General features: G+C 35.7%; 1 protein-coding gene across 3 annotated transcripts in view; it reads left to right on the top strand.

Moving 5' to 3' along the window:
* Positions 1–24,620, top strand: part of PAN3 (poly(A) specific ribonuclease subunit PAN3) — a gene marked incomplete at its 5' end in the record, with an annotated part of 164,007 nt that overhangs the window by 67,171 nt on the left and 72,216 nt on the right. For all 3 annotated transcript variants that reach the window (XM_081083617.1, XM_081083618.1, XM_081083616.1), the window contains one exon: positions 12,915–13,062. In XM_081083617.1, the coding sequence (XP_080939743.1) occupies positions 12,915–13,062 (148 nt within the window). The remainder of the gene's footprint in view (positions 1–12,914; positions 13,063–24,620) is intronic.

Below are 24,620 nucleotides of genomic sequence, written 5' to 3'. Positions count from 1 at the left end.
ACAGAACCTAGCAAAAGAACATGGCAAAAGATCCTGGACAGTACCTGGCTACAGAACCTGGATAGAACATGGCAAGAGAACCTGACTAGAATCTGGTGACTGAACCTGGCTGGAGAGCCTGGACAGAACCTGGCTGGAGAACCTAGCGAGGGAACATGGCTACAGAACCTGGCTGGAGAACCTAGCGAGGGAACATGGCTACAGAACCTGGCTGGAGAACCTGGAGAACCTGGCTGGAGAACCTAGCAAGAGAACATGGACATAGAACCTGGCTGGAGATCCTAACCAGAACTTCGCTGGAGATCCTGACCAGAACTTGGCTAGAGATCCTGGCTAGGCTGCTGATCAACTGAACGCTGTCTCCGTGTCATTCCTTCTTTGCCGACTCCGTCCACACCTTTGGGGACCCCTGGACCTGCTGGGGTTGGACCCCAGCAGGCAGGAACCGGGGGCGAGGAAAAAATGTGGAGCGTCCCTGATGAAGAGGTGCTTGAGAACGAGGCTTGGAAGCCTGATGGGAAGTTAGTTCTGTTTGCCCTGCGGCTGCCCTTTAAGGGCAGAGAGCATGGCTGTGAGGTCTCCCTGCCCGCTGAGTCCAGTTCCGCGGCCAACTGGAATTGGCCTCAGTTTCCTGGTCTGTAAAATGGATTAAGTGTGTCCCAGTGCTTTGGCTGAGCTTTGAGGGCCAATTGAAATACTATATAAAGAAAATGAGGGAAGAAGTGAGAAAGAAAAGGAAGAATGAGCAACACAAAAGAAAGATGGGAAGGAACCTGTAAACCTATTGTCACTTAAATAGGGAATATAGTCAACAGTGTTGTAATGATGGTATGATGCCAGGTGGGTACTGGAAATATCGGGGAACACTTTGTAAAGTATATGATTGTCTAACCACTATTCTGTAACTAATATAAAACCTGAAACTAATACAAAATAATATTGAATGTAAAGAAATGAAAGTAGGAGTGAAATTTTTCTAATTTTCAGTTTAAAGGCTGTAAAGGAACGAAGGGGGAGAATAAAAATAGTGTTTTTCATTTTACCACTTTATTGTCTTTTCAGTACATGAAAAAGACAGTTGTCTTTATATGGTGCTTTTATACTTTTCTAAGTCATTATCTCATTTGATGTTCAGGGCAACTTAAAGATAAGATAATGATTCCCTCCACTATTCAAAGAAAGGAAATCTTGGTGTCTGGCCGCAATAATTAATCGTCAAGCCTTTATTGTAAAGCAGGGTTAGTGAAATTTTCTGTGAAGGGTCATGTCTATACTAATAAAAGCCTTATGGGTGATCAGGCCACCAGGGGAGGGCAGTTGGGGGCAATCAGTCCGGCAGGGGAGCAGGTAGGCATCAATTAGGCCAGCAGGGGAGAGGTTAGGGGGTGATCAGGCTGGCAGGCAGAAGCGGTTAGAGACAATCAGTCAAGCAGGCAGGTGAGTGGTTAGGAGCCAGCAGTCCTGGATTGTGAGAGGGATGTCCGACTGCTGGTTTAGGCCCGATGCCTGTGGGATTGGGCCTAAGCCGGCAGTCGGACATCCACCGGGGGGGGGTCCCAGATTGGAGAGGGTGCAGACCAGGCTGAGGGACACCCTGCCCCCCCCCCACCCCCTGCACAAATTTCGTGCACTGGGCCACTAATATATATATATATATGTAAAAGACAAAAGTAGATTAAAAGTTACACCATGCACTAGTCAACAGAAAGTTGCGATAGCTGTATTAATATCAGACAAAGTAGATTTCAGAGAAGGGGATATTACCACAGACAAAGAATATCATTTGATAAAGGTAAAGGGGACATGGATATACCATTTTTAAATGTGTATCCCAGTAATGACGTTAAAACATATGAGATGAAGACTAATAGAATTGCAAGGAGAAACAGAGAAACAATGATAAGGATTTTAATATTCCTCTTTCAGTAATAGAAGAAAGGGCCTGCCAGTATGGCTCAGCGGTTGAACATTAGCCTATGAACCAGAAGGTCACGGTTCAATTCCCAGTCAGGGCACATGCCTGGGTTGCAGTCTCGATCCCCAGTGTGGGGCATGCAGGAGGCAGCTGATCAATGATTCTCTCTCATTATTTATGTTTCTATCTTTCTCTCCCTTTCCCTTCCTCTCTGTAGTCAAAAATATATTTTAAAAAATTTATAGAAAAAAGAGACAAAATCAGTAAGGAAATGGGAGACTTGAACAACTCTACCAGTTTGCTATTTATAGAAAACTACCTACAACTAATACCAGTTAGTAATGCGGATTTTTTTCAATAGATGGAGTTACACACATGTGTTGATATATATGTGCTTTGGTATGTATGCTGTTTTGTTGTATTGACAGCAAGCTTTTAAAACTTTATATGTCAAATTTTGTGAAGGTGTTAACATCATAGATATTTTTATGCTTAAAAATGTTGAATTTCATGCCAAAAAAAGAGCATTTGTGGGAAGTTTTAATTACTTTATTTTGAAGAAAAAGTTAATGTATACTTTGGGAAGCTTATAGTGAACATTCTCTATCTCAAGATACTTGAGAACACTGGTTTAAACACTTTAAAAGTGATGATTTCAATGTGAAAGACAAAGAACATCCAGGTCAACCAAAAATGTTTGAAGACCAATAATTACAAGCATTATTGGATGAAGACGATGTGTGTCAAACTCAGAAACAACTTGCGGAAAGATTAAATGTTGTTCAGCAAGCAATTTCTGATCGTTTACAAGCAATGGGAAAGATTTTAAAGGAAGGAACATGGGTGCCACATCAACTGAACGAAAGACAAATGGAAAACCGAAAAGTCATCAGTAAAATGTTGCTTCAATGACATGAAAGAAAGTCTTTTTGCATCGAATTTTGACTGGTGATGAAAAGTGGATTTTGAGAATCCCAAACGCACAAAATCATGGGTTGATCCAGGTCAATCATCAACATCGACTACAAGGCCAAATCGCTTTGGAAAGAAGACAATGCTCTGCGTTTGGTGGGATCAGGAAAGTGTAGTGTATTGTGAGTGGGGTGAAACTGTTAATATTGATCGTTATCAACAACAAATAATCATTTTGAACCATGTTTTGATCATGAAATGACCAGAATGTGCCAGAAGACATGGCAAAGTAATTTTGCTTCATGATGATGCACATCACACACTTTAAAACCAGTTAAAGACACATCAAAAGATCTTGCCTGGGAAGTATTAACCCACCCGCTGCATTCACCAGACCTTGCTCCTTCAGATTACCACTTGTTCTGATCAATGGCACATGCACTTACTGAGGAGCACTTCAAAACGTACAAAGAAGTGGAAAATTGGGTCTCTGAGTGGTTTGCCTCAAAACAAGAAAAGTTCTATTGGGACGGGATCCACAAATTACCTGAAAGATGGGGGAAATGTATAGCTAGTGATGGACATTACTTTGAATAAAGCACTTTTGATGTTTCTCTTGAAATTATCATGTTTTCTTTGATTACAAAGTCTGCCATTATTAACCAATACACCTAGTACATGTTTGTATCAAGTGCACATGGGATATTGATCAAGATAGACCAATTATGGATCATGGAACCTACTCAATTTAAAGAGACTCAAGCCATAAACATATGTTCTCTGACTACATGAAATCAAGTTAGAAATCTGTAACAGAAAGCTCTTTGGAAAATCTTCAAGCATTTGGAAACTAAATAACATACTTCTTAATTGCTCATGGGTCAATGGAGAAATAGAATGGGAAATTAGAATGTATTTTGAACTGAAATGAAAACATGTCAAAAGTCGTAGGATGCCGTAAAGCAATAATCAGGGAAATTTTTTAAAGCACTAAAGGCCTAAGTTAGAAAAGAACAAATGTTCTCAAATCAGTGCTTTCAGCTTCTACCTGAGGAAACTAGAAAAAGGAAAGTAAATTAAACCCAAAGAAAGCATAAGAAAAATAATTAAGATCAGAGCAGAAATCAATAGAAAACAAAAACAATGGGGGAAATAATGAAAGAGAAAAGCTGTTTTTTTGAAAAGATCCATAAAATTGGTAAATAGCCAGACTGATTAAGAAAAAAAGATAAAAAGCATAATTTACTGTTATCAGGAATGAAATAGGTTGTATAGATACTATAAGGACACTAAGGAAATACTATGAATTATTTTATGGCAATAAATTTGACGAGGGATGAAACAGACAAATCTTTGGAAGACATAAATTACCCAAGTTCATTCAAGAAGTAATAGATAGCCCTAGCCGGTTTGGCTCAGTGGATAGAGTGTTGGCCTGCTGACTGAAGGGTCCCGGGTTCAGTTAAGGTCAAGGACACATGCCCAGGTTTCGGGTTTGATCTCCAGTAGGAGGCGTGCAGGAGGCAGCCAATCAGTGATTCTCTGTCATCATTGAGTTTCTATCTCTCCCACTCTCTTCCTCTCTGAAATCAATATAAATATATTTTATAAAAAGTAATAGCATGGTTAACACTAAATATTTTAATCAAATTGAATTTAGAGTTAAAAACCTTCCCACAAAAGAGGCCCAGATGACTTCACTGTGAATTCTACCACATATTTAAGGAAGAAATAGTAGTATGAATTCTATTCAAACTTTTTCAAAAACTTGAAAAGGAAGGAATACTTCTTAACTCATTCTATGATTTCAGCATTACTATGATTGCAAAACCAGATGAATACTGCACAAAAAGAGGTGTGGCTCAGTTGTTGGGGGTTGGCCCATTCATCAAAAGGTTTGGGGGTTCAATTCCTGGTCAGGGCACATGCCTGGGTTGTGTACTTGATCTGCGGGGGGCCCGGGGTGGGGGTGGGGGTGAGGGGGTGCAGGAGGCAGCTAAACAATGTTTCTCTCCTCCCTTCCTTTCTCTAAAAAATCAATACAAATATTTTTTAAAATAAGACTAGTAAATATTGATCATTGAAGCTGAGTGGATAGGGGATTATTATACTCTCCTCTCCACTTTTATCAAAGTTTAACATTTTCCATAATAGCCCTGTCTTGTGTGGCTCAGGGGTTGAGCATCGACTTACGAACCAGGAGGTCATGGTTCAATTCCCAGTCAGGGCACATGCCCAGGTTGCGGGAGACAACTGATCCATGTACTCTCACATCAAGTTTCTGTTTCTTCCTCTCCCTTCCTCTCTCTAAAATCAATAAACTATCCTTAAAAATCAAACAAACAAACAAACAAAAAACCCAGGAGGAAGTACCTGTGACCTTTGGTTAGGCAAATATTTCTTTGATACAACACCAAATACATGACTCACGAATGAAGAATTCAATAAACTGGACTTCATCAAAATTTAAGAATCTTTGTTCTTTGGAAGGTAACTGTTAAGAGGATGAAAAGATAGAAACCTGGAGAAAATATTTGTGTATCACATACCTGAGAAAGGACTTTTATCCAAAACTGTCAAAATTCCTTAATAGAGAACATACCCAATAACATTGGTTAAAAATGTAAACACATGTTTTACCAAATAAGATGTAGAGTGGCATATAAGTAATTTGGGAAATGAAAATTAAAACCACATTGAGATATCACTACACAATAAGATTTCTAAAATGTAGATGTTTGTCCAAAGCTCATGTTCCTAAGTACATAGAGCAACTTGAGCTCTTTATACAGTGCTAGTGCACATATTAGTACAACTACTTTGGAAAACAGCTGACCAACTTTAAAAAGGTTATGTATACACATACCATATGCCCAAGCCATTCAGTGGTAGGTATTTATCCAAAAGTAGTGAAACATGTTCATATAAAGACATGAATGTTCATTGCATCTTTGTAATAGCCAAAAACCGGAAAAAAAATTTGTCCATTGACTGAAATGATAAACAACTGTGGTATTTTGATATTATTGAATATTAATCAGTAAAAAAAAAAACCCAAATGAAATATAGAGACAATGACATGGATGAATATTAATGATGCCAAGTTAAAGAAGCTAGTTAAAAAAAATCAGCATGTACATATGCATGTAGGACTCATTTGTATTAAACTCTAGAACAATGCAGACTAAGCTGTAGTGACAGAAAACTGGATCGATCAGTGGTTACATAGTGACCAAAGTAGTGGTGCAGAGAGAAATGGAAGGGAGGGATTTAAAAGAGGCTTATGGAAACTTTTTGGGCAAAACAGATATCTTGATTTGGGTAATGGATTCATTTTGCCTACCTATTTCAAGAGTTATCCAAGTTTATATTTTAAATACGTGTAGCTTATTATATGTTAATTATATCTAAACTAGAGGCCTGGTGCACTGCTGGGGTCCCTCAGCCTAGCCTGCGGGGATCAGGCTGAAACTGGCTCTCTGACATCCCCCGAGGGGTCCTGGATTGCAAGAGGGCGGTTCTTGGGTGATGCACCCTGGAATCAGGCTCCCTCCTCTCTGCTTCTGGGTGTGTCACCCGAGAATCGCTGCTGCCAAGTGACCGTAGCTTGGCAGCTCCTGCGTTGAGCAACTGCCCCCTGGTGGTCAGTGCGTGTCATAGCTGCTGGCCGGTTGGCCAGTTGCTTAGGCTTTTATATATACAGATAAAGCTGTAAGAATAAGTCACCAGGTCATGTTTCATTCAGAGAGTGGAAAGATTACTGATAACAACTGAATCATTAAAATAGGTAAAGCAAGATAGGTAGAGCTCATTATAAGGAGTGTACCATGGAAGATATTTTATGGTTTATTAATTTATTATGTGATTAAAAAGAAACATGACCAATATTTAGGAATATAGTGGTTTCTCAATCATTCATCACATTATCTTAAGACAGTCTTTTTCTTAAGCTTTTTGATGTATTTGTAATAAAATACTACATAATATTTTGTGTTCTGTTTTCATTTAGTATATACCTCTTCCTGTTCTTTCTGCCTAATTAAAAAAATATTTAATACCTGCATTTTTTATTTTGTCACACTAATTACATTAGTTTCTTAATTTATGGGATAGTTTTTTGTGGGCTTAAATAAGTATTCTGTTTGTAGTGGAATCCAGCAGAGCATTAAATACTGTTACTTTAAAAGCAGCAAATCAAATGATAGTAAGCAGTCATAAAATTGAGTTAGAAACCACATCAGAAAATATCTTCATTTGTAAATAAGCCTTTATTGGTCATTTGTAGATGGCAAATACGGTACCATTTTGGTTGGATAGGATGTGTGGATTGAAATATTAATTATCTATCTGTAAAATAGAGGAATATGCAAATTAGCCAGGATGCCATAACATCACAACCGAACAGCAGGGGCCTGAGGCTGCATGGCGCCTGGCTGGGGCGAGGGACCTCAGGCTGTACCCCCTGCCCTGTAAGGCTTGACGAAGACCTCAGGCCGCGCCCCTCACCTGGCAGGGCTTGAGTTGGGATCTCAGGCTGTGCCCCTCACCTGGCAGGGCTTGATGGGGGACCTCAAGTCGTGTCCCCCGCCCCAGCACCAGGCTGGGGGACCTCAGGCCATGCCCCCCCACCCCGGCGCTGGGCCAGGGGACCTGTGGCTTTGCCCCCTGCCTAGCAGGGCTTGACGGGGGACCTGAGACTGCACCCCCTGCCCGGAGGGCCTTGACAGGGGTGGGGCTGGCTGGGTCTGGGTCTCACCCAATGGGGGTGGGGCTGGCTGGGTCTGGGACTCCTGTGTTTTCAAAGCGCATGTGGGTGGTGGGCGGGGACTTGACTCTAGGTCCTGCAGTGTACCCCAGACTCTGACAGGAGGGAGATTTTCATATATATAATTTTCTTTCATCTCTGACACTTCTATTATAGAGAAAGGGCAAATAGCAATATTAAAATATTTCCTCTAATTCCCTTTTAATGTGCATGAATTTCGTGCACTGGGCCACTAGTTATTTCATATAAAATGTAATGATAAAATTGTAACTGTACTTTTGAAGCTGAAGGTTAGGACTCTTGATTTAGTATATTTCTGTCTAGTGAGGACAGGTGCCATTCAAATGTTGAGGGATGATGCCAGTTTGGAGAACTCACTACAGTGGGGCCTTGACTTACGAGTGTCCCGATTAACGAGTTTTTTGAGATACCAGCTATCTCTCGGCCGATTTTTTGCATTGAGTTGATAGAGTAATTTGAATTAACGAGCTCCTTAATGAGCTCCTTAACGAGCTTGGTCTCAGAACAATTAAACTCGTAAGTCAAGGCTCCACTGTATATAAAAAGCACTTGGTTGCTTTTGGCATGAAAATGCAGTATAAATTTAAGTATATGAGAACCCCAAATTCTATTTTTATTGATAAATTCTCACAAAATGAATGTCTGCTACTTAACTTGAATAAGCATTGGTTTTTTAAAGTGCATTTATAGCTGTTTAAGATATAAATAAAAATTAGGGTTTAAAATATGAATAGAAATCAGAATAGAAGTAGACATTGTAGCAGAAATATACTGTATTTTTCCGTGTATAAGATGCTATTTTTTTCTAAAATCGTTAGACTGAAAATCGAGGGGCATCTTATACATGGAATTCAGCCAAGGAGGGAGCCGCGCGGGTGCATAACTACCCATACCTTGTCAAACAGGCTTCCTCCAATCACAAGCCTTATTGTTACTGAAATCAGCTGATGCTGTAATTGGTGGTAGAGGTGGAGAGTGCGCAGATGCAACAGGCACCAAGCGTTCTGAGCCTTCAAAGATGTCAAAAAATAAAAAGATAAATACCAGTAATTTTACTCTGCAAAATTCAAACTGAATGTAAGCAGCTATGCAAAAGAGCATGGAAATAGAGCTGCAGAGAGACAGTTTGGACCTCCTCCCACTGAGTGTATGATCAGACAGTGGAGAAAACAGGAAGAACAACTCCTTAAGATGCCAAAAAAGAAGAAGGCCTTAAGAGGAAAACCAGCAAAATGTTTAAAATGTTGATTTCTTAATTTTGAGTTGGAAAAGTCTTATACATGGGGGCATCTTATACATGGAAAAACGTAATTATCTTTGTATTAAAAATGCAAATTTAATATTATAGGAATATACCTAGGTAGTTATGAAGGTATTATTCTAAATCATAAGGCAGGAATAATAAAACTTTGATCTTCTTTTTCACTATTTCTTTCCCAATTCATTTCATTCTCTTTAGTGTTGTTGATGTTAGGCAAATAATTTATATAACCCAAGTAAGTTTGAGTCTTCAAGATACAAGCTTCACCTCCTTTAGCTGAGATAAATTGTTTATTTTCTGATAAATAGATAATTCATTTTATTGTGATTGGTTTTATTCACCAGTTTTGCCTTGTCTGTTAACAAAGTATTCTTCTTAACATGTTAAAGGTATGTGCCCATGCTGTTGTGCTTCATAAAACCCTTATTCATTTTCTGAAACACTAATATTAAAGCAGTTTTAAGAGTACATTTTTTATTATAGTTATTATAACTAATTTTATTATGAAAATGTTCATTATTATAATTATTATATTAAATATTTCTGTTTCTCTAATCAGGCTGTAGGAATTTGTATTATCTGTAATAGTAGCTTTACTCTCTTATTCCTAGATTTTGTTTTTTTGTGTGTGCTGTATCTAAATTCTGTATAATTTATTTTTCTGCTCTTTAAATCTCTTTAGTCAAATACTCAAGAGTTGAATAAAAAGAAACCTTTCAAACCACCAAAGGGAAATGCCTAGCCATCTTAAACAAAGGAGGGAGGATTTTAGGCTCTTTGTTTTTACTTCTTAATTAAAATTTACCTTTGGGTAGGTTTTTTGCATCTGTGGTTGTTGGGTATCCAGAAGTTGCAGTTTAGTGTGTAAATTTTCAGTTATATTATTTTTAATAACTTACTTTAATAAATTTTTAATTTAAATTCTTTATTGTTTAAAGTATTACATGAGTCTCCTTTTTCCCCCATTGACCTCTCCCTGGCTGCTTCCACCCCCGAGCACATGCCATAACCCCCCCCCCCCTACTGTCTTGTGTCCATTGGTTATGCTCATATGCATGCATACATAGTCCTTTGTTTCATCTCTTACCCCCTCACCCCCACCTTCCCTCATAGTTTGGACAATCTGTTCGAGGCTTCTGTCTCTGGTTCTGTTTTTGTTCATCAGTTTATGTTGTTCATTATATTCCACAAATGAGTGAGATCATGTGATATTTATCTTTCTCTGACTGGCTTATTTCGCTTAACATAATGCTCTCCAGTTCCATCCATGCTGTTGCAAATGGTAAGAATTCCTTCTTTTTTATAGCAACGTAGTATTCTATTGTGTAGATGTACCACAGTTTTCTAATCCACTCATCTGCTGATGGGATATTTTAATAAATTTTGAGGTCCTTTATACTTTGTTAGAATGACATTTTATGATGATTAGTTTGGCAAAGGCAGAATAGACTTTCATCACCTATTTCTCGTTTATAGGATTCCTTAAAAGTAGACTTTCAAATTAATTTAAAAAGATTTAATATAGAAAAACTCAGCTTTAAAATCAGATATACCGTTATTCATAGTAAATGTAAGATATATGTGAAGTGGAAATTGGGTAATACCTATATTTCAGGAACATGCTACTAAAAAGTTTTGTATGCATATATAATTTCCTTTGTCTAAATTTGCTTTTCTTAGTAATCTTGTAGTCCTAAAGTTTCCATATTTCATAAACATTTTGAACTCTTTTACTAAGGTATCTGATTGCTTTTATCTTGACTCCATCTTTTAAAATAGGTTTAAGATTAACTAGTACACACAGATTTAGCTCCAAAGTGATCCTTTTAGTAGCCATTTTTCCTTATAACTAGGGATTAACACATCAGTAAAATGTGTTGGCTTATTTTCTACTCCAGAAATTAAGGAATTGATCATACTTTTAAAGAACATGCTATGATTTTGGAAAACTTTAGAATTTTGAAGATTTTACTATGTGTATGTGTGTTTGTGTGTGTGTATGTGTGAGAGAGAGAGAGAGAGAGAGAGAGAGGGGCGGGGAAGAGGATGATTACATATTTCTCTTTAGAAAATATATTTTGGAGCAGGCCTGATAGCCCTCTCCCCTGACCCCCCCTCCTAGAATTTCATGTCTTAGATGTGGGCAGTAAAAGAGGTTCATTTTATATATTTAGTATATTTTAATTAATCTCGGATTAATATTTCCTCTCTGTTTTATCACTTTGTGTTTAATTTTCCCTGGCATGCACCTGGTAAAATATCATTTGTTTTAGAGTTTAAAATTAGGGTAGCCTGTTGACTTATCTTTCAAATTTAGACTTAGTTTATATGTATACATAAAGTATGGGCTAAAGTATGAACATACTGAATTATTTCTTTGGTTGACCCTATTGGAAGTTGAATTCAAATGATATCACTCATGTTAATGGTCATTGAATCTTTATTACACTCAAGCATGTAGAATTTACTGGCTGGTATGCTCAGTGGTGAGAGCATCAGTCCTCCTCCAGGGGTCTCGGGTTCATGGTCAAGGGTGAGTACCTGGGTTGCAGGTTCCATCCCTACCCCAGTTGGTGTATGCAGGAGGCAACCAGTCAATGTGTCTCTCACATCATTGTGTTTCTCTCCATTCTCTCTCTGACCCCTTCCCTTCCTCCCTTTCACTATTTCTTAAAAAAAAATCAATGGAAAAAATATCCTCGGTGAGCATTAACAAAAAAACCCCAAAATTTAATAAAATAAAATATTTATTAAAATATTTAAAATAAAATATTCAGAAAAATATTTACGATATTCATTTGTTTCACATGGACAAAAAAATAGACCATTTATGAATTCGAAATACAGTCTCATGTTCTAGTAGTTCCTTTTTGTTTTTTTTACATCCTCACCCGAGGATATGTGTTTATTGATTTTGAGAGAGAGAGAGAGAGAGAGAGAGAGAGAGAGAGAGAGATATCAGTGTGAGAGGGAAACATCGATTGTTTGCCTCTGGTACTGACTTCGACTGGGGATTGAAACCACAGCCTAGGTATGTGCCCTGACCGGGAATTGAACCCACAACCTTTTGGTATACAGGACAATGCTCTAACCAACTGAGCCACCCAGCCAGAGCTGTTTTAGTAGTTCTTAAAGCCAAAAGTACCATGCCACTTGAATATATAAAATGTGACTTACTGCATTGATGAAGAAATTTTTTAATGTAATCGTATGGCAAAATATATATTTTTTAAATATATTTTATTGGTTTTTTTCCAGAGAGGAAGGGAGAGGGATAGAGTTAGAAACATCGATGAGAGAGAAACATCGATCAGTTGCCTCCTGCACACTCCCTGCTGGGGATGTGCCTGCAACCAAGGTACATGCCCTTGACCGGAATCGAACCTGGGACCCTTGAGTCCGCAGGTTGACGCTCTATCCACTGAGCCAAACCAGTTAGGCCTGGCAAAATATTTTTAATATAATGTAAGTTACTTTGCAGGCATTGGGGCCTCTATTGCGTTTTTCTCCTATTTTGATTTTTTTTCTATGTATGCCTTGCTTATACGTGTTTTTCTGGTCTTTACTCTGTTACTTAAATATATGGTACCATATTATTGAGAAAATGTCTTAAATGCTTACAGTAAAGGAAGTGATTAATTTTGGAATAAAGGCAGTTTTGACCTTTATACTGGTAGAAGTGATTTAAAGATATTAAATTTGAAACTTGTTGCTCAGTTTTGAGGTAGTCTCAACCTCCCAGTTCTCTAAAATGTCTTAGGATAGTTTGGTAATGATGCATATTTGACAATAAAGGCAAATTTTGCATGTTTCTGAGGTTAAACTCTGCAAGTGAAATTAAAATTCAGAAAATTGATTAAAAAACTCCCTTGGAATTTATTTATACCACCCCAAAATATGAAAACTAAAAAACATTGTAAATCTTTTCAGTAAAATATTCTACTCAGTAAATAAAAACACTGTGGAATAATGCCTAGTAGATTCAATGTCTTTTTTGGGCTTAAAAGTGTGTTAACTTACTATATTTGATTTTTAAATAGACACCAAATCCTACTGCAAGCGAGTTTATTCCTAAAGGAGGATCAACCTCCAGGCTGAGTAATGTGTCCCAGTCAAATATGTCTGCCTTCTCTCAAGTTTTCTCTCACCCATCCATGGGAAGTCCTGCTGCTGCTGGATTAGCACCAGGTAAGTTGGGTAACTTTCCAGTGAGTTCCAGATACTAAATCTGTAAGCACCATTTGCTGTTAGTTTATCAGAACTGAACTTGTATACTTGAATGATTCACATTTGAACACAAAATAAGTCTTATGTTCTAGACTTTAGTAACAGAGTTGAAAAATTAAGAGTGAAATTTAAATATGAAAAAGGAATATTTAAACTTGTTTAAAAGCACAGAAATAAACTTGAAGAAAATGGTTATTTAGGAAAAATATCTATCTGAACCTCAGTATTTCCCTTTTTTAAAAGTCAGTGCTGTTTCACTCAAAAACTTCTGTAAGAGCATAAGAAATAAAATACTGATGAGTATGTGTGCTTCACAATCCTTTTGTATTAAATTTCTAAAGAATAGCTTATTCTATATAATTCAAAATATAAGTTTAGATGTATTTCTTACCTTTCAGATGTTTGATTATAAGTCTATAACAGTAATTCTTTTTAATCCTTACTCGAAGATTTGGTGTTCTTTTTAAAAAAAATATATTGACTTGAGAGAAAGAGAGAGAAACATCCATCAGTTGCCTCCCATATGTGCTGCAGCCTCGGTATGTGCCGTGACTGGAAATGGAACCTGGGAACCTTTTGATGTATGGGACAATCTTCCACCCAGCTGAGCCACTTGGCCAAGGCTGTAATAGTAATTTTTAATTGGGTAAAGTATTATAAACAATAGTAGAATAAATAGTAGGAAAGAATGTATTAGGGGTCACTGAGGTAGGCAAAACAGTATTTCTCAGTCATTTTCTCTCAAGTTTACCTATAATGATAGAATAATTTGAACAAATGCACTTAGGGGTTCTGAGGCATGGTTCATAGTGACCCTTTGAGAACTCTATTTTTTTTTTTTTAATTCTCTGTTTTATCTTAATAATTCATTCAAAGTTTGCCTTCTAGTCCGTGACATAAGCATTTATTATAATAAAAATAAGAAAAATTTCTTAGATAATTAACATCATCCATCTCTACTGCGGTGTATCTTAGAAAAGTAAGGTATGCAAAATTATATTGAATTTATCGTAAGTGCTGAGCAGGTTATCTTGTGTCTGTAAAATGTTTGAGCTCCCCACACAGATTATGTTTCTAGAACCTGTACTGGACAATCATCACTTGGTCTTGAATGTTTCAAAAAACAGAAACAGAATGAAATAAATGCACACTTAATGAAGCCAGACTATCTAGCTGGATCAGCCTGGAATTAGTACTGCCTCCAGGGCTTAACCAAATTATTAAGAGAAATCATTGGTTTTTATACTGATAAGGAATCAAGGACCTTTTGGGGAAGAATGAGGGAAGGTAATGATAACTTTATGGAACAGAGTATCTGGTTTAGCATGTAAAATATCAAATGTACTCAGGCTAAAGAACCTTGTGCTGCCAAGGATTTTATCAGTGCCTCCTTCCCCTACCTTTCTCTCCCACTCTTTCTCTCCACTCCTCTCCCTCTTCTTTTCAGCCCCTTTTCCCTCACTTGTCCCCTTACCTTTTCTTCTACCCTTAGGTTTAGTTAAATTTGTAAACACTTTCCCTTCTCTAGAGAGCAGTGTCAGAATTGAATATTCCTGATAGCCTAAAGGTTTTACTTGTAAGTAATATGCTACTATGATTTTTCTCGCATTGAGGTGTGGTCACATTGTGTACATGAGCATAATCTCCATGTCAGCTATATATCTAAAATTTCTTAGAGATTGTCCAGATTTCTGAGCAGTGTATATAAAGCACCCACAGTAATGGTATCCATATGCCAATTAGTTGGCTTTTGTAATTAAGTACCACTTTATTTTGGCATAACAATATATCTTCCCTTGTTTCAGAAATTAACATTTTGTTCGTATCTTTGATCAGACTTGTTCAAGCTTACCATTAAAAAATAGGCTTTATAAATATTGGGGGAGTTAAAAATGTCAAAGACAATTTTAGATCTTGAAAATGTTTAGTTTTAAAAATTTATAATGCTGTGGTATTTAAGTGTTTTAATAGGTATTGTGTGTAGGTAGGTGTCTCATTGGCCCCCGGAGGTATTGTAACCTAAATTTGGGATGAAATTAATTAATTTAAAAATTAAATTAGGTGAGAAACTACTTATTTTTCTACATAGTTCTAATGTTAAAATGGTCCTTTACTTCCTATTCATGAGAGTAATTACTGTCTGGAACCATTGGAAGTCAGTCAGTGTATCATATTAAATACATTCCTAAAATTTTTATACATGTTATTTAAAAATTGTTCTTCATTAAAATGAGAATCAACTAAGCTAAAACATTTTCCAAAAATACTGGAATGATGAATTGTTTTGCACTTATTATTTCTTCGTAATTCTTTTAGTTAATGGCTTAACACTTTAAGACTCTCTGGAGATGAGCAAACTAAAAATTAAGTCTGACTGACTTTCAGGAAACCATTTTATCCCCCCCTCCCCCCTGCAATGTCTTCCATTACTTTTTACCCACAAATGCTATTTTTTCCAAGGCCTAGGAAAGGTTATAAAATTTCTACTTTATTGTTGTAGAATAAAAGAGGTCAAAGTTTACCTTAGTGATGATTTAATTTATCATTAGTGCTTCTTGTCTACTATAGGTATAACCTATTGATAATTTTGTTATAAAGTTTCATTTTCTTTTTTTCAACTTCTAGTCCAGATTATTATCCTTGAAAATATATCAAACTGTTGTTTTTCTAAAATATATATAAATTAAGGCTTAAATATTTTGACATTCAAAGTAAACTAGAATAATGTCATTTTTATTATCTATGAAAAAATGCATACTTAAATATATCTCCTGACCACAATGTAAACATATTTGAACAAAGTTCAGTAGATATTAAGATTCAGAATTTCCTCAAATTGTAAGAAACAAAAGCACAATTCCGGGAACATAGTAGATCCTGAGCGAATCAAGTCTCTTTTTGAAAAACTTGTTTTGGTCACTTTTAAAATGATTCATATTTTTAAAAAAGTTTCAATGCAACAAGTGAAACTTTAAGTAAAAGTTATTTTAATTTATTTATAGCTAATTAGACTTAAAAGTATTTAGAAGTATTAAAAATATGGAGCCCATGTGTTTCCATTGAATTGTATACACAACCATTTTATTCTATTTTAGTTTAAGAAATCAAGGATTTATAGTTTACTTGTTCTATGCACATTTAACCTAAGAACAATAGCAAAATCTTAAATATCTTCTATTAAGGTAGTTGTTATGTGAGTATGTGATATGGCATTTAACTTGGGTACTTTTCTCTGGTCACAGCTTATATTAATCCTGATGTTCAAAAGTTAAGAAGCACTGGTTTAACACAGACTTAGCAAAATTTATTTTAGTATATTTCCAGAGCATGTTATAGTAAGAGTACTTTTAGAGTAATGCATAAGTCTAAAGATATATTTTTCTAATAGCCTTTGCTTTAGGCAAACAGTTTTTGAATAGATTTTTAAGAATGAAAATGATTATACTAAGTATATGAAATAATAGTTTATGCTTTAATTTTTTTGTGCCATGAAAATAATTTTATCATGAGAACCATTTGCTGAAAGTTTTTCTTAATCAGAATTTTTCCTAAGAGTGTTTTGATTTGGTAGTAGACTTAGTAAACTAAGTCTTAATGTGCTGTAATTACCTCAAAATTAGCCACAGTCTATTTGAAAGTGTTTAAGAGAGGTAGTAATAGGAGCATACAGTTCTGGATGGTATATGATATATCATCTGGCAGCTTAATGTGCAATTTTGACTCAGGAATTGAGCATCTCTTGTTCTGCTTAATTGTGTGTGGACACTTGTGAGGGGCAGAGGGGAGTTCTTGGACTTGAAAATGCCATCATTGATTCATAAATAAAAGAGCTGTAAGTGACTTTGTTCTTTCAAGATAAGGATGGTACAGATATTTGGACCATTGATACACTTTATTGTAAATTATTATGGCAAATCTCAGATGATTGATTTGGGGAAAAGCATTTATTTATACTAAACTTAAAATTATTAAATAATTGTATTCATTTATTATGCTTTTAGATCCAGATTTTGAAATAATGAGTCATTTCTTATATATTCCTGAGGGTACCAGATTGATGGGTAAAATTGGCTAATATTCCTTAATATATATTTTTGGCTTGTTCAAGGTATAGTAAAAAGGGAAAATTTATATTCATTATTCTTGTTTAAAAATATTGAAGTATTAAACTGTATATAATACATTATTTAAAATAGAATTATTTATTTGTACTATTGAAAGGTTTGGATTAGGAGATTTCTTTTACCTCTAAAGTTCAATGCTAAAAAATAAAGTTTTATGATTTATTAGCTCTATAGCATTTCATATCATAGATTAATACAATGGAGGCTTAATTCAATTCAATTGCATAGTAGTTGGCTTATGTGGTAATCTAATATTGGTTATTGATCCAGGTGGAACCTTTGGGGTTTACATAGTTCAGCCTTGTGCCAATTTAGAGGTGGCATTCTTGAAAGATTATAATCTAGCTTGTGCTTTGTCATTTATAAAATGTACATGGCAGTCCAGTGTACATTTTTATAGTTTGAATAAAATAGAAAATTACACTGTATTTGAATTAAACTCTCTCTTGTCTTTTACCTACTAGTCCCAATTCTTTTTCTTTGTATTGAATGGAATAAATAAAAATCATTTCTGCATGATAGTCCTTTCAATTATTATTATTTTTTAGGTTAGTTGTTTGTATGTGTGTGTCCATGTAATTGATCTGTTTGTATGACTGAAAAACAAGAGAGAGAACAGACTAAAAAAATAATTGCTAAAATTAACAAACTGTATAGGTAAAAAATCATGAAGTGTTATAAGTCATAATGGCTGGAACACTAGGTGGATAAAATTAAATCTACAGACCTTTCTATCTCACTGTATCACTACTCTGATACCCAGCTAAGGAGTGTACATACCATTAGGAAAATAGGACACTATGTTAACAGTCTTATCGATGGTGAATATCGATAAGTTCATATTTAAAGTGTATCTTAGTCTCTACATTAAAATCACTAAGGGCATAAAAATTTCTTAAGCTATCATTTTAGATTGCTTCATCTTTCACTAAATGGTATAATTACTCAAAGTAAGAATTGTAAAAATAATTATGTAATTCTTAAACATTATCATGTTTTATAGGATGTAACTAAACAGATTTAATTATTTTTCAAAAGTCTACTGGATTATAATTATTTTTCAAAAGTCTACAAATTCTGTGGGACTGTCAAGTAGTTCTATCATAGTATTTTGATATTTCAGTTTCAGCTGATTTCTCTGAATTATTTTGACACATAATAGCAGCAGAGTTAGTTTAACATTAAAATGTTCTAATTGTTTGAAAATATCAGTCTGGATTTCTTGAGTATATTACAAATTCCTTAAGAAAAAGGGATCTTTTCATTTCTTACCTTGTACAAACTAGTTTCTTTTCTGTTTTGGAAAAAATGTTTTAATTGGTGGGTTTCTCTTAAGTACAGTGATTTTGAATGATTCAGTAAGCATCTTTGATGAACTTCTAGAAAATGCAAATGTTCAAGAGATGAATAGTCATATAAGGAACAGAAACAATCCTGTTGAAAGTTTAACTGCATCAGAACTAGAGTCTCTGTGTTTTGAAGTGCTAAAACATTCTCAAAACCAGTTAAAATATTTGTAAGTATTATGTTTAAATTGCATGTTTCCATTTTTTGTAACTACTTTGTTTTTCAGGTATATTCAGCAGAATTACTCAAACCTTTCCAGGTTTTCTTATTGGGAATTGCTTTCTACATTAAAAAACAAAATAAAAATTTATAGTTAAGATCTGGGACCCTTGAGGTTTTGTGAAGAGGGCCTTTTCACTACCCTGTAATGTTGAGCTTATCCTAGATGGGGGCTGCTCTGTGTATGCATGTATATGGATATAGATGTTGATGTCCCAAGGAAGGTTACTAACAGTTGAACTGTAGAGTCATAACTGGCTTGGGAGTACTTGCTGGCTGTATTTCTTTCCCAGTTGGGAATTTCAAGAAACTGAGGCAAGACGTTAATGGTACAGAGAGGTATGTGGCTGCTGCATCTGACTTGGAGACCTGTCAGGTAAGGCTTAAATAGTTCCCAGTAGGTACTGTTTACTGGTTGAGAAATCCTTGGTTAATGTGTTCTGCTAGGTTTGAGAGATCCTGTTGTGGACTACCTGTTTAAATCTCATATATTGGCTAACTTGTCCCTTAATTAAGGGGTAGGGGCTAGATAGGAGTGGCTAGGGCTCTCTTTGACTATAGGTTCAATAGTGTACACCTGCAGCGATGTTATTGCTGCTCTTGAGCCACTTTCATTGGGCTCCAGTGCCTTTAGAATATGGTACCAGTTTTTCTACTAAAGTAGCTGTGGCATTTGGGATACCCTTTGATCACCATGTTTTAGCATCTTTATTTCTATAATATAATATGAGATGATTTTAAGTCTTTCTAATCTAAAATTCTCTTGTTTTGTGATACATTGATCTATAGGAGAGAGGTACACTAAAAGGAGACAGAAAAGAAGACAGTGATGAGAGGTAACAAAAAGAGAAGAGTTTGATTTTTGTTTTAGACTTTAAAAGGATTTCAAAGGCATATGGACTTCCTATGTAAATTGGAAATCCTATCAAGGCTGCCTTTGCATCCTAGATGGAGATGAGGGGAGTTTTGTTTCCATAGTATAAGATTAGAGTCTGCAGTAACTCAGAGTGTTACAGTGGTTTTGGATTAACTGAGAGGCAGAGAGAGCACATTCCTGATTCTTTCCTGGAGGTGGAGAGTTAGAAGTCAGTCTTTTTCTTTCCTTTTATTCAAATAATTTAAGAGCTCCAGGGTTCATTTTTTTCTTTAACCATTTGATACTAATGGTATCTAGTGCATTGTAGCTACTCATTGTTTGTGTAAGTAAAAGTACTATGCTGTGTGTAACATGTCTACGAAGGGTCCTTTAATTCTGTAGGAATAAACTCAATGGTGGCAGCCTCTTCTGTTTCTTGAATTTGATTCTTCTCAGTTTGGTCATATTCATATATGAAAGTCATCTGTTTTTCTTACTCCTTTTGCCTTTCAGATGTGCAGTTACCCTGAGTAGGGAATGTGGGAAGGGTCTGAGTGAAAGGAGAGGAATTAAGAGATGTATCCCTTTTAAGACCTAGTGCACACAAACATGTAAAACCTACCATGAATATTCAGATGAGGACTGCATGTTTATATGGTGATAATGTTTACTTCTGGGATTTGTTTTTTTTAGTCATTAATCTCTTGCATATTGATATGTCTGAAGTGAGATATTTTCTTATTATTTCATAAACATCTTCCCATATTTTAGATGTGGTTTTCCAGATTTTAGGTTGATATTCCTATAAATTGAAACTAGTAACTGAAAGTCCCATTGTGGGGCTTTGTATTTTTTAGAAAACAGTAAAATGAATAAGATAGTAGTATTAATTATAGTCATCAAACTGCTGTCTAAGCCATAATTTTGTATGGACTATAATCTTATTGCCCACTGTTTGTGATGTTGAAACAAATAGATCCAAAATGTAATGACTTCACAGGACAAATTTATTTCTTGCTTTGTAACGGTCCAGGCAAGTGTTCAGTTGTCTGGGATGCACTCCTCCACATAGTCACTTAGGGGTCTAGGTGAAGTTGCTTCTAGGTATCTCTCCAGTCTTCTGGAAGGGGGAAAGCATGGAAGAAGATGAGTGGGAAGTTGTTATGGACAAGTCTGGAAATTGCAAGCTCCTCCAGTGATGATGGTCTACCAAAATCTAAACTTCCTTTTTTTTTAAGGGGCTTAGCTACATTTCCCAGGCTTTTCTGGATGCAAAATTTTAACAGTTGAATTATGTATATACATTTTTGGGCATTATCTTACTTGCATCTTTTGTTATCTGCGACTACAATAATTGATTTATCCAGCATCATAAGAAATGAAGCTTTCCAGCATACTTTACTTTTTTAGATATCAGACATGTTATAACTTTGTCAAAACTTTACATTTTAAGCAATTTTTCAAAGAAAGATTTCCAAAATTTTGTTGCGTCAGACAAAATATGTTATTTTTAATGACCTGTACTCAACTTTACCTACCTCGGTTATTGTATTGAACCAGAATACAATTGATACCTTTTAGGTATGAGAGTTCATAGAGCAATTTGTAATTACTTAAATTTTTTACCCTTTGCATTGTCCTCCTGCCCCAGTATATTAGATTATAACTCTTTGAAGGTAAGGCCTTTCTCTTGTTCTCTGAATCTGTTAAGTGATGCTGATTAGATTATTTTTCTTGGGATGCCTTTCTGAGATCCACTGCTCTACTAGGTGCTCTATGCTATCTTCTCTCCTCCTTTTTCTTTTTTTTTTAAACTACATTTTTATTGATTTCAGAGAGGAAGGGAGAGAGAGAGAGAGAGAGAGAGAGAGAGAGAGAGAGAGAGAGAGAGAGAAATATCAATGATGAGAGAGAATCATTGATTGTCTGCCGCCTGCACACCCCTTACTGGGGATCAAGCCGAAACCTGGGCATGTGCCCTGACCAGGAATTGAACTGTGACCTTCTGATTCATAAATCGACGTTCAACCACTGAGCCATGCTGGGTACAAATACAGTTGTTTTTTTTAAAAAATATATTTTATTGATTTTTTACAGAGAGAAAGTGAGAGAGAAACATCGATCAGCTGCCTCCTGCACATCTCCCACTGGGGATGTGCCCGCAACCCAGGTACATGCCCTTGACCGGAATCGAACCTGGGACCCTTCAGTCCGCAGGCCGACGCTCTATCCACTGAGCCAAACCGGTTTCGGTACAAATACAGTTTTAATAGAACTGGGCACAGGAATTTCTTTTACTTTAGTAATGTTAATGGGACAAAAATAGTGTAAATTAATTATTGTAGTATGTCTAATAAAATTTTCAGAAAACCTGAAAAATGAATAGCATAAGTATCTTGGGTGTTTAAACTAAGGTAGTCAGTTATCTTATTTGTACATTACATTTCAATATGTATGCTTTGAAATTTTTATGTAGAAATTCGAAGTTAAAACTATAGTGTTGATTAATATTAATCTTATTTTGTGTGAATATAATTTTTTAAAATATATTTTTATTGATTTCAGAGAGGAGGGGAGAGGGAGAGAGAAATAGAAACATCAGTGATGAGAGAGAATTGTGGATTGGCTGCCTCCTGCACGCTCCCTACAGGGGATCAAGCCTGCAACCTGGGCATGTGCCCTTGACTAGAATTGATCCTGGGATCCTTCAGTCCACAGGTTGATGCTCTATCCACTGAGCCAGATCAGCTAGGGCTCAATATAATTTTTTATAATCAGCCACACTTGTCTTGGAGTAAGTTTCTGGCTTATAAACAACACAACATAATTTATCATTATGAATGAAGGATACCATTTACTCAGACATTCACTATCACTTGAGGAGAAAAAATGGTTCTTTTGGTCCAAAAGAGTTTGGTAGCTTATATCTTTTCTCTTCCCATTTTGTTTTGACCTTTAATTTTAAATAACCTAAGTGTTATGATTTATAAGATTGCCATCATTGCAGATGCTAGGGAAGATCTCATTTCAAATCATTTGTCCAGGTTTGGTGGCAAGCAGGTCAGTATTCTGTTTCTTCAAATATTATAGTGATCAAAGAAAGTTACCTATTATAAAGGCCAGAGGGTATAGTTCTTAAAATTGTAATTCAAACCCTAAAAGTTTCATGATGTTTTTAGAAAAATGTGGACAGTTTACATTTTTAGGGGTTTAGGCACTGTAGTTCACACACAGTCAATATTCTAATAATATTTGTTGAATTATTTAATGAAAACTCATATGGAAAGAAGGCTATTGATAGAGTAAGGCTGAAGTTCTGTGTGTAGACATGGAAGGCAGAATAGTTGTACAGGCTCTGGTCCCTATCAAATATTACTAAAGAGTATGTGGTTGATAAAGCTCACTTTATATTCATAATATGAAAAAGTATTTGCCTAAATTCGGTCAATGAGATTCAATAAATTTTGTGAGGAAGTTTTTGGGTTTTAATGGTTTTATTAATGCTTACAATATTTCTAATATCCAGGTAGTCCGAATACCTTCTATCACTGATAGCCAAAATGAAGTATGATTACATACATCAGTTGCTGAAATTCTCTAGATATTGAGGGGAAAACCAGAAATGGAAACTGAATTGCATTTATTCTGGCCAGATCCACATGGCTTTTAGTAAAGATTATTTACATGTATAAAACCAAAGTAAATACAGAAAGCTTTTTGGAGCGTATTGAAACCTGTCATTTTTATTATGTAATGTAATGAAGAGAGAAAATATTTGTACTTTTAATCAGATAAATTTTACAATTGAGATGTTAATTTAGTAGTTGAGCATTTCATACCTTTATATTTTTCTAAAAGTAAAAACATTGCTAGTTCTTTATATTTCTTAAAATAATGAAAAAGAATACTTTATTCGTGATGAAAATTAACCTTAAAACATTATGAATATAAATAGTATAGATTTTTCTTGTTTGATATACAGTTCTTTAGAATCTTGAATGTTAATTACTTATATTCCACTTTTTCCACCTTACTAGTTACTTCACACAGCATTTAAAAAATTTTTAAATTATTTATGCATTTTAAGCTCTTCTATAGAGAAGCAGGGATTCTGTGATTTGCTCAGTTGCATTGTTTCTTAAAATTTTGGAAATTATGACAAATTTTTGCAGTTGTGACTTTTTTTTAAATATGTTTTATTGATTTATTACAGAGAGGAAGGGAGAGGGATAGAGAGTTAGAAACATCGATGAGAGAGAAACATCGATCAGCTGCCTTCTGCACACCCCCTACTGGGGATGTGCCTGCAACCAAGGTACATGCCCTTGACCGGAATTGAACCTGGGACTCTTCAGTCCACAGGCCGACGCTCTAGCCACTAGCCAAACTGGTCAGGGCGTGACATTTTTTCTTTTGAAAGAAAAGTATATTGTGTGGTTTGTGTGCTTTTTTTAATGCTGTGAACTAATTTTGTGTGTGAATATTTTATATATTTCTTTTTTTTAGTTTTTAATTATAAATCTTTATTGTTGAAAGTATTACATATGTCCCATTATATCCCCCATTAACCCCGTCTAGCCCGCCCCCACCCCCATCCTAGACCCTCACCACCCTATTGTCTGTGTCCATGGGTTATGCATATATGCATACACGTTCTTGGTTGATCTCTTTCTTAAGGAAGATTTAGGGCTATCTCAGGATGTCATAGGCAAAAATCAGGGTTCTAGTTTTTCTCATCTACCTAATTTTCCTGATGAGAGAGCTCTGAGTTTTTTTTTTGTTTTTTTTAAATGTTTTTATTGATTCGGAGAGAGGAAGGAAGGAAAAAGGGATAGAAACATCTATGAGAGAGAATCATCAGTTTGCTGCTTCCTGCATGCCCCCTACTGGGGATCAAGCCCATGTGTCTGAACAGTGACCTGGTTCACAGGTCAGTGTTCAACCATTGAGACCACTGGCCAGGCGAGCTCTAA

Source organism: Myotis nattereri, assembly GCF_964212035.1.
Source record: "Myotis nattereri genome assembly, chromosome: 2".
Taxonomy (NCBI): Eukaryota; Metazoa; Chordata; class Mammalia; order Chiroptera; family Vespertilionidae; genus Myotis; species Myotis nattereri.
This window is presented reverse-complemented; position numbering and strand designations above follow the sequence as displayed.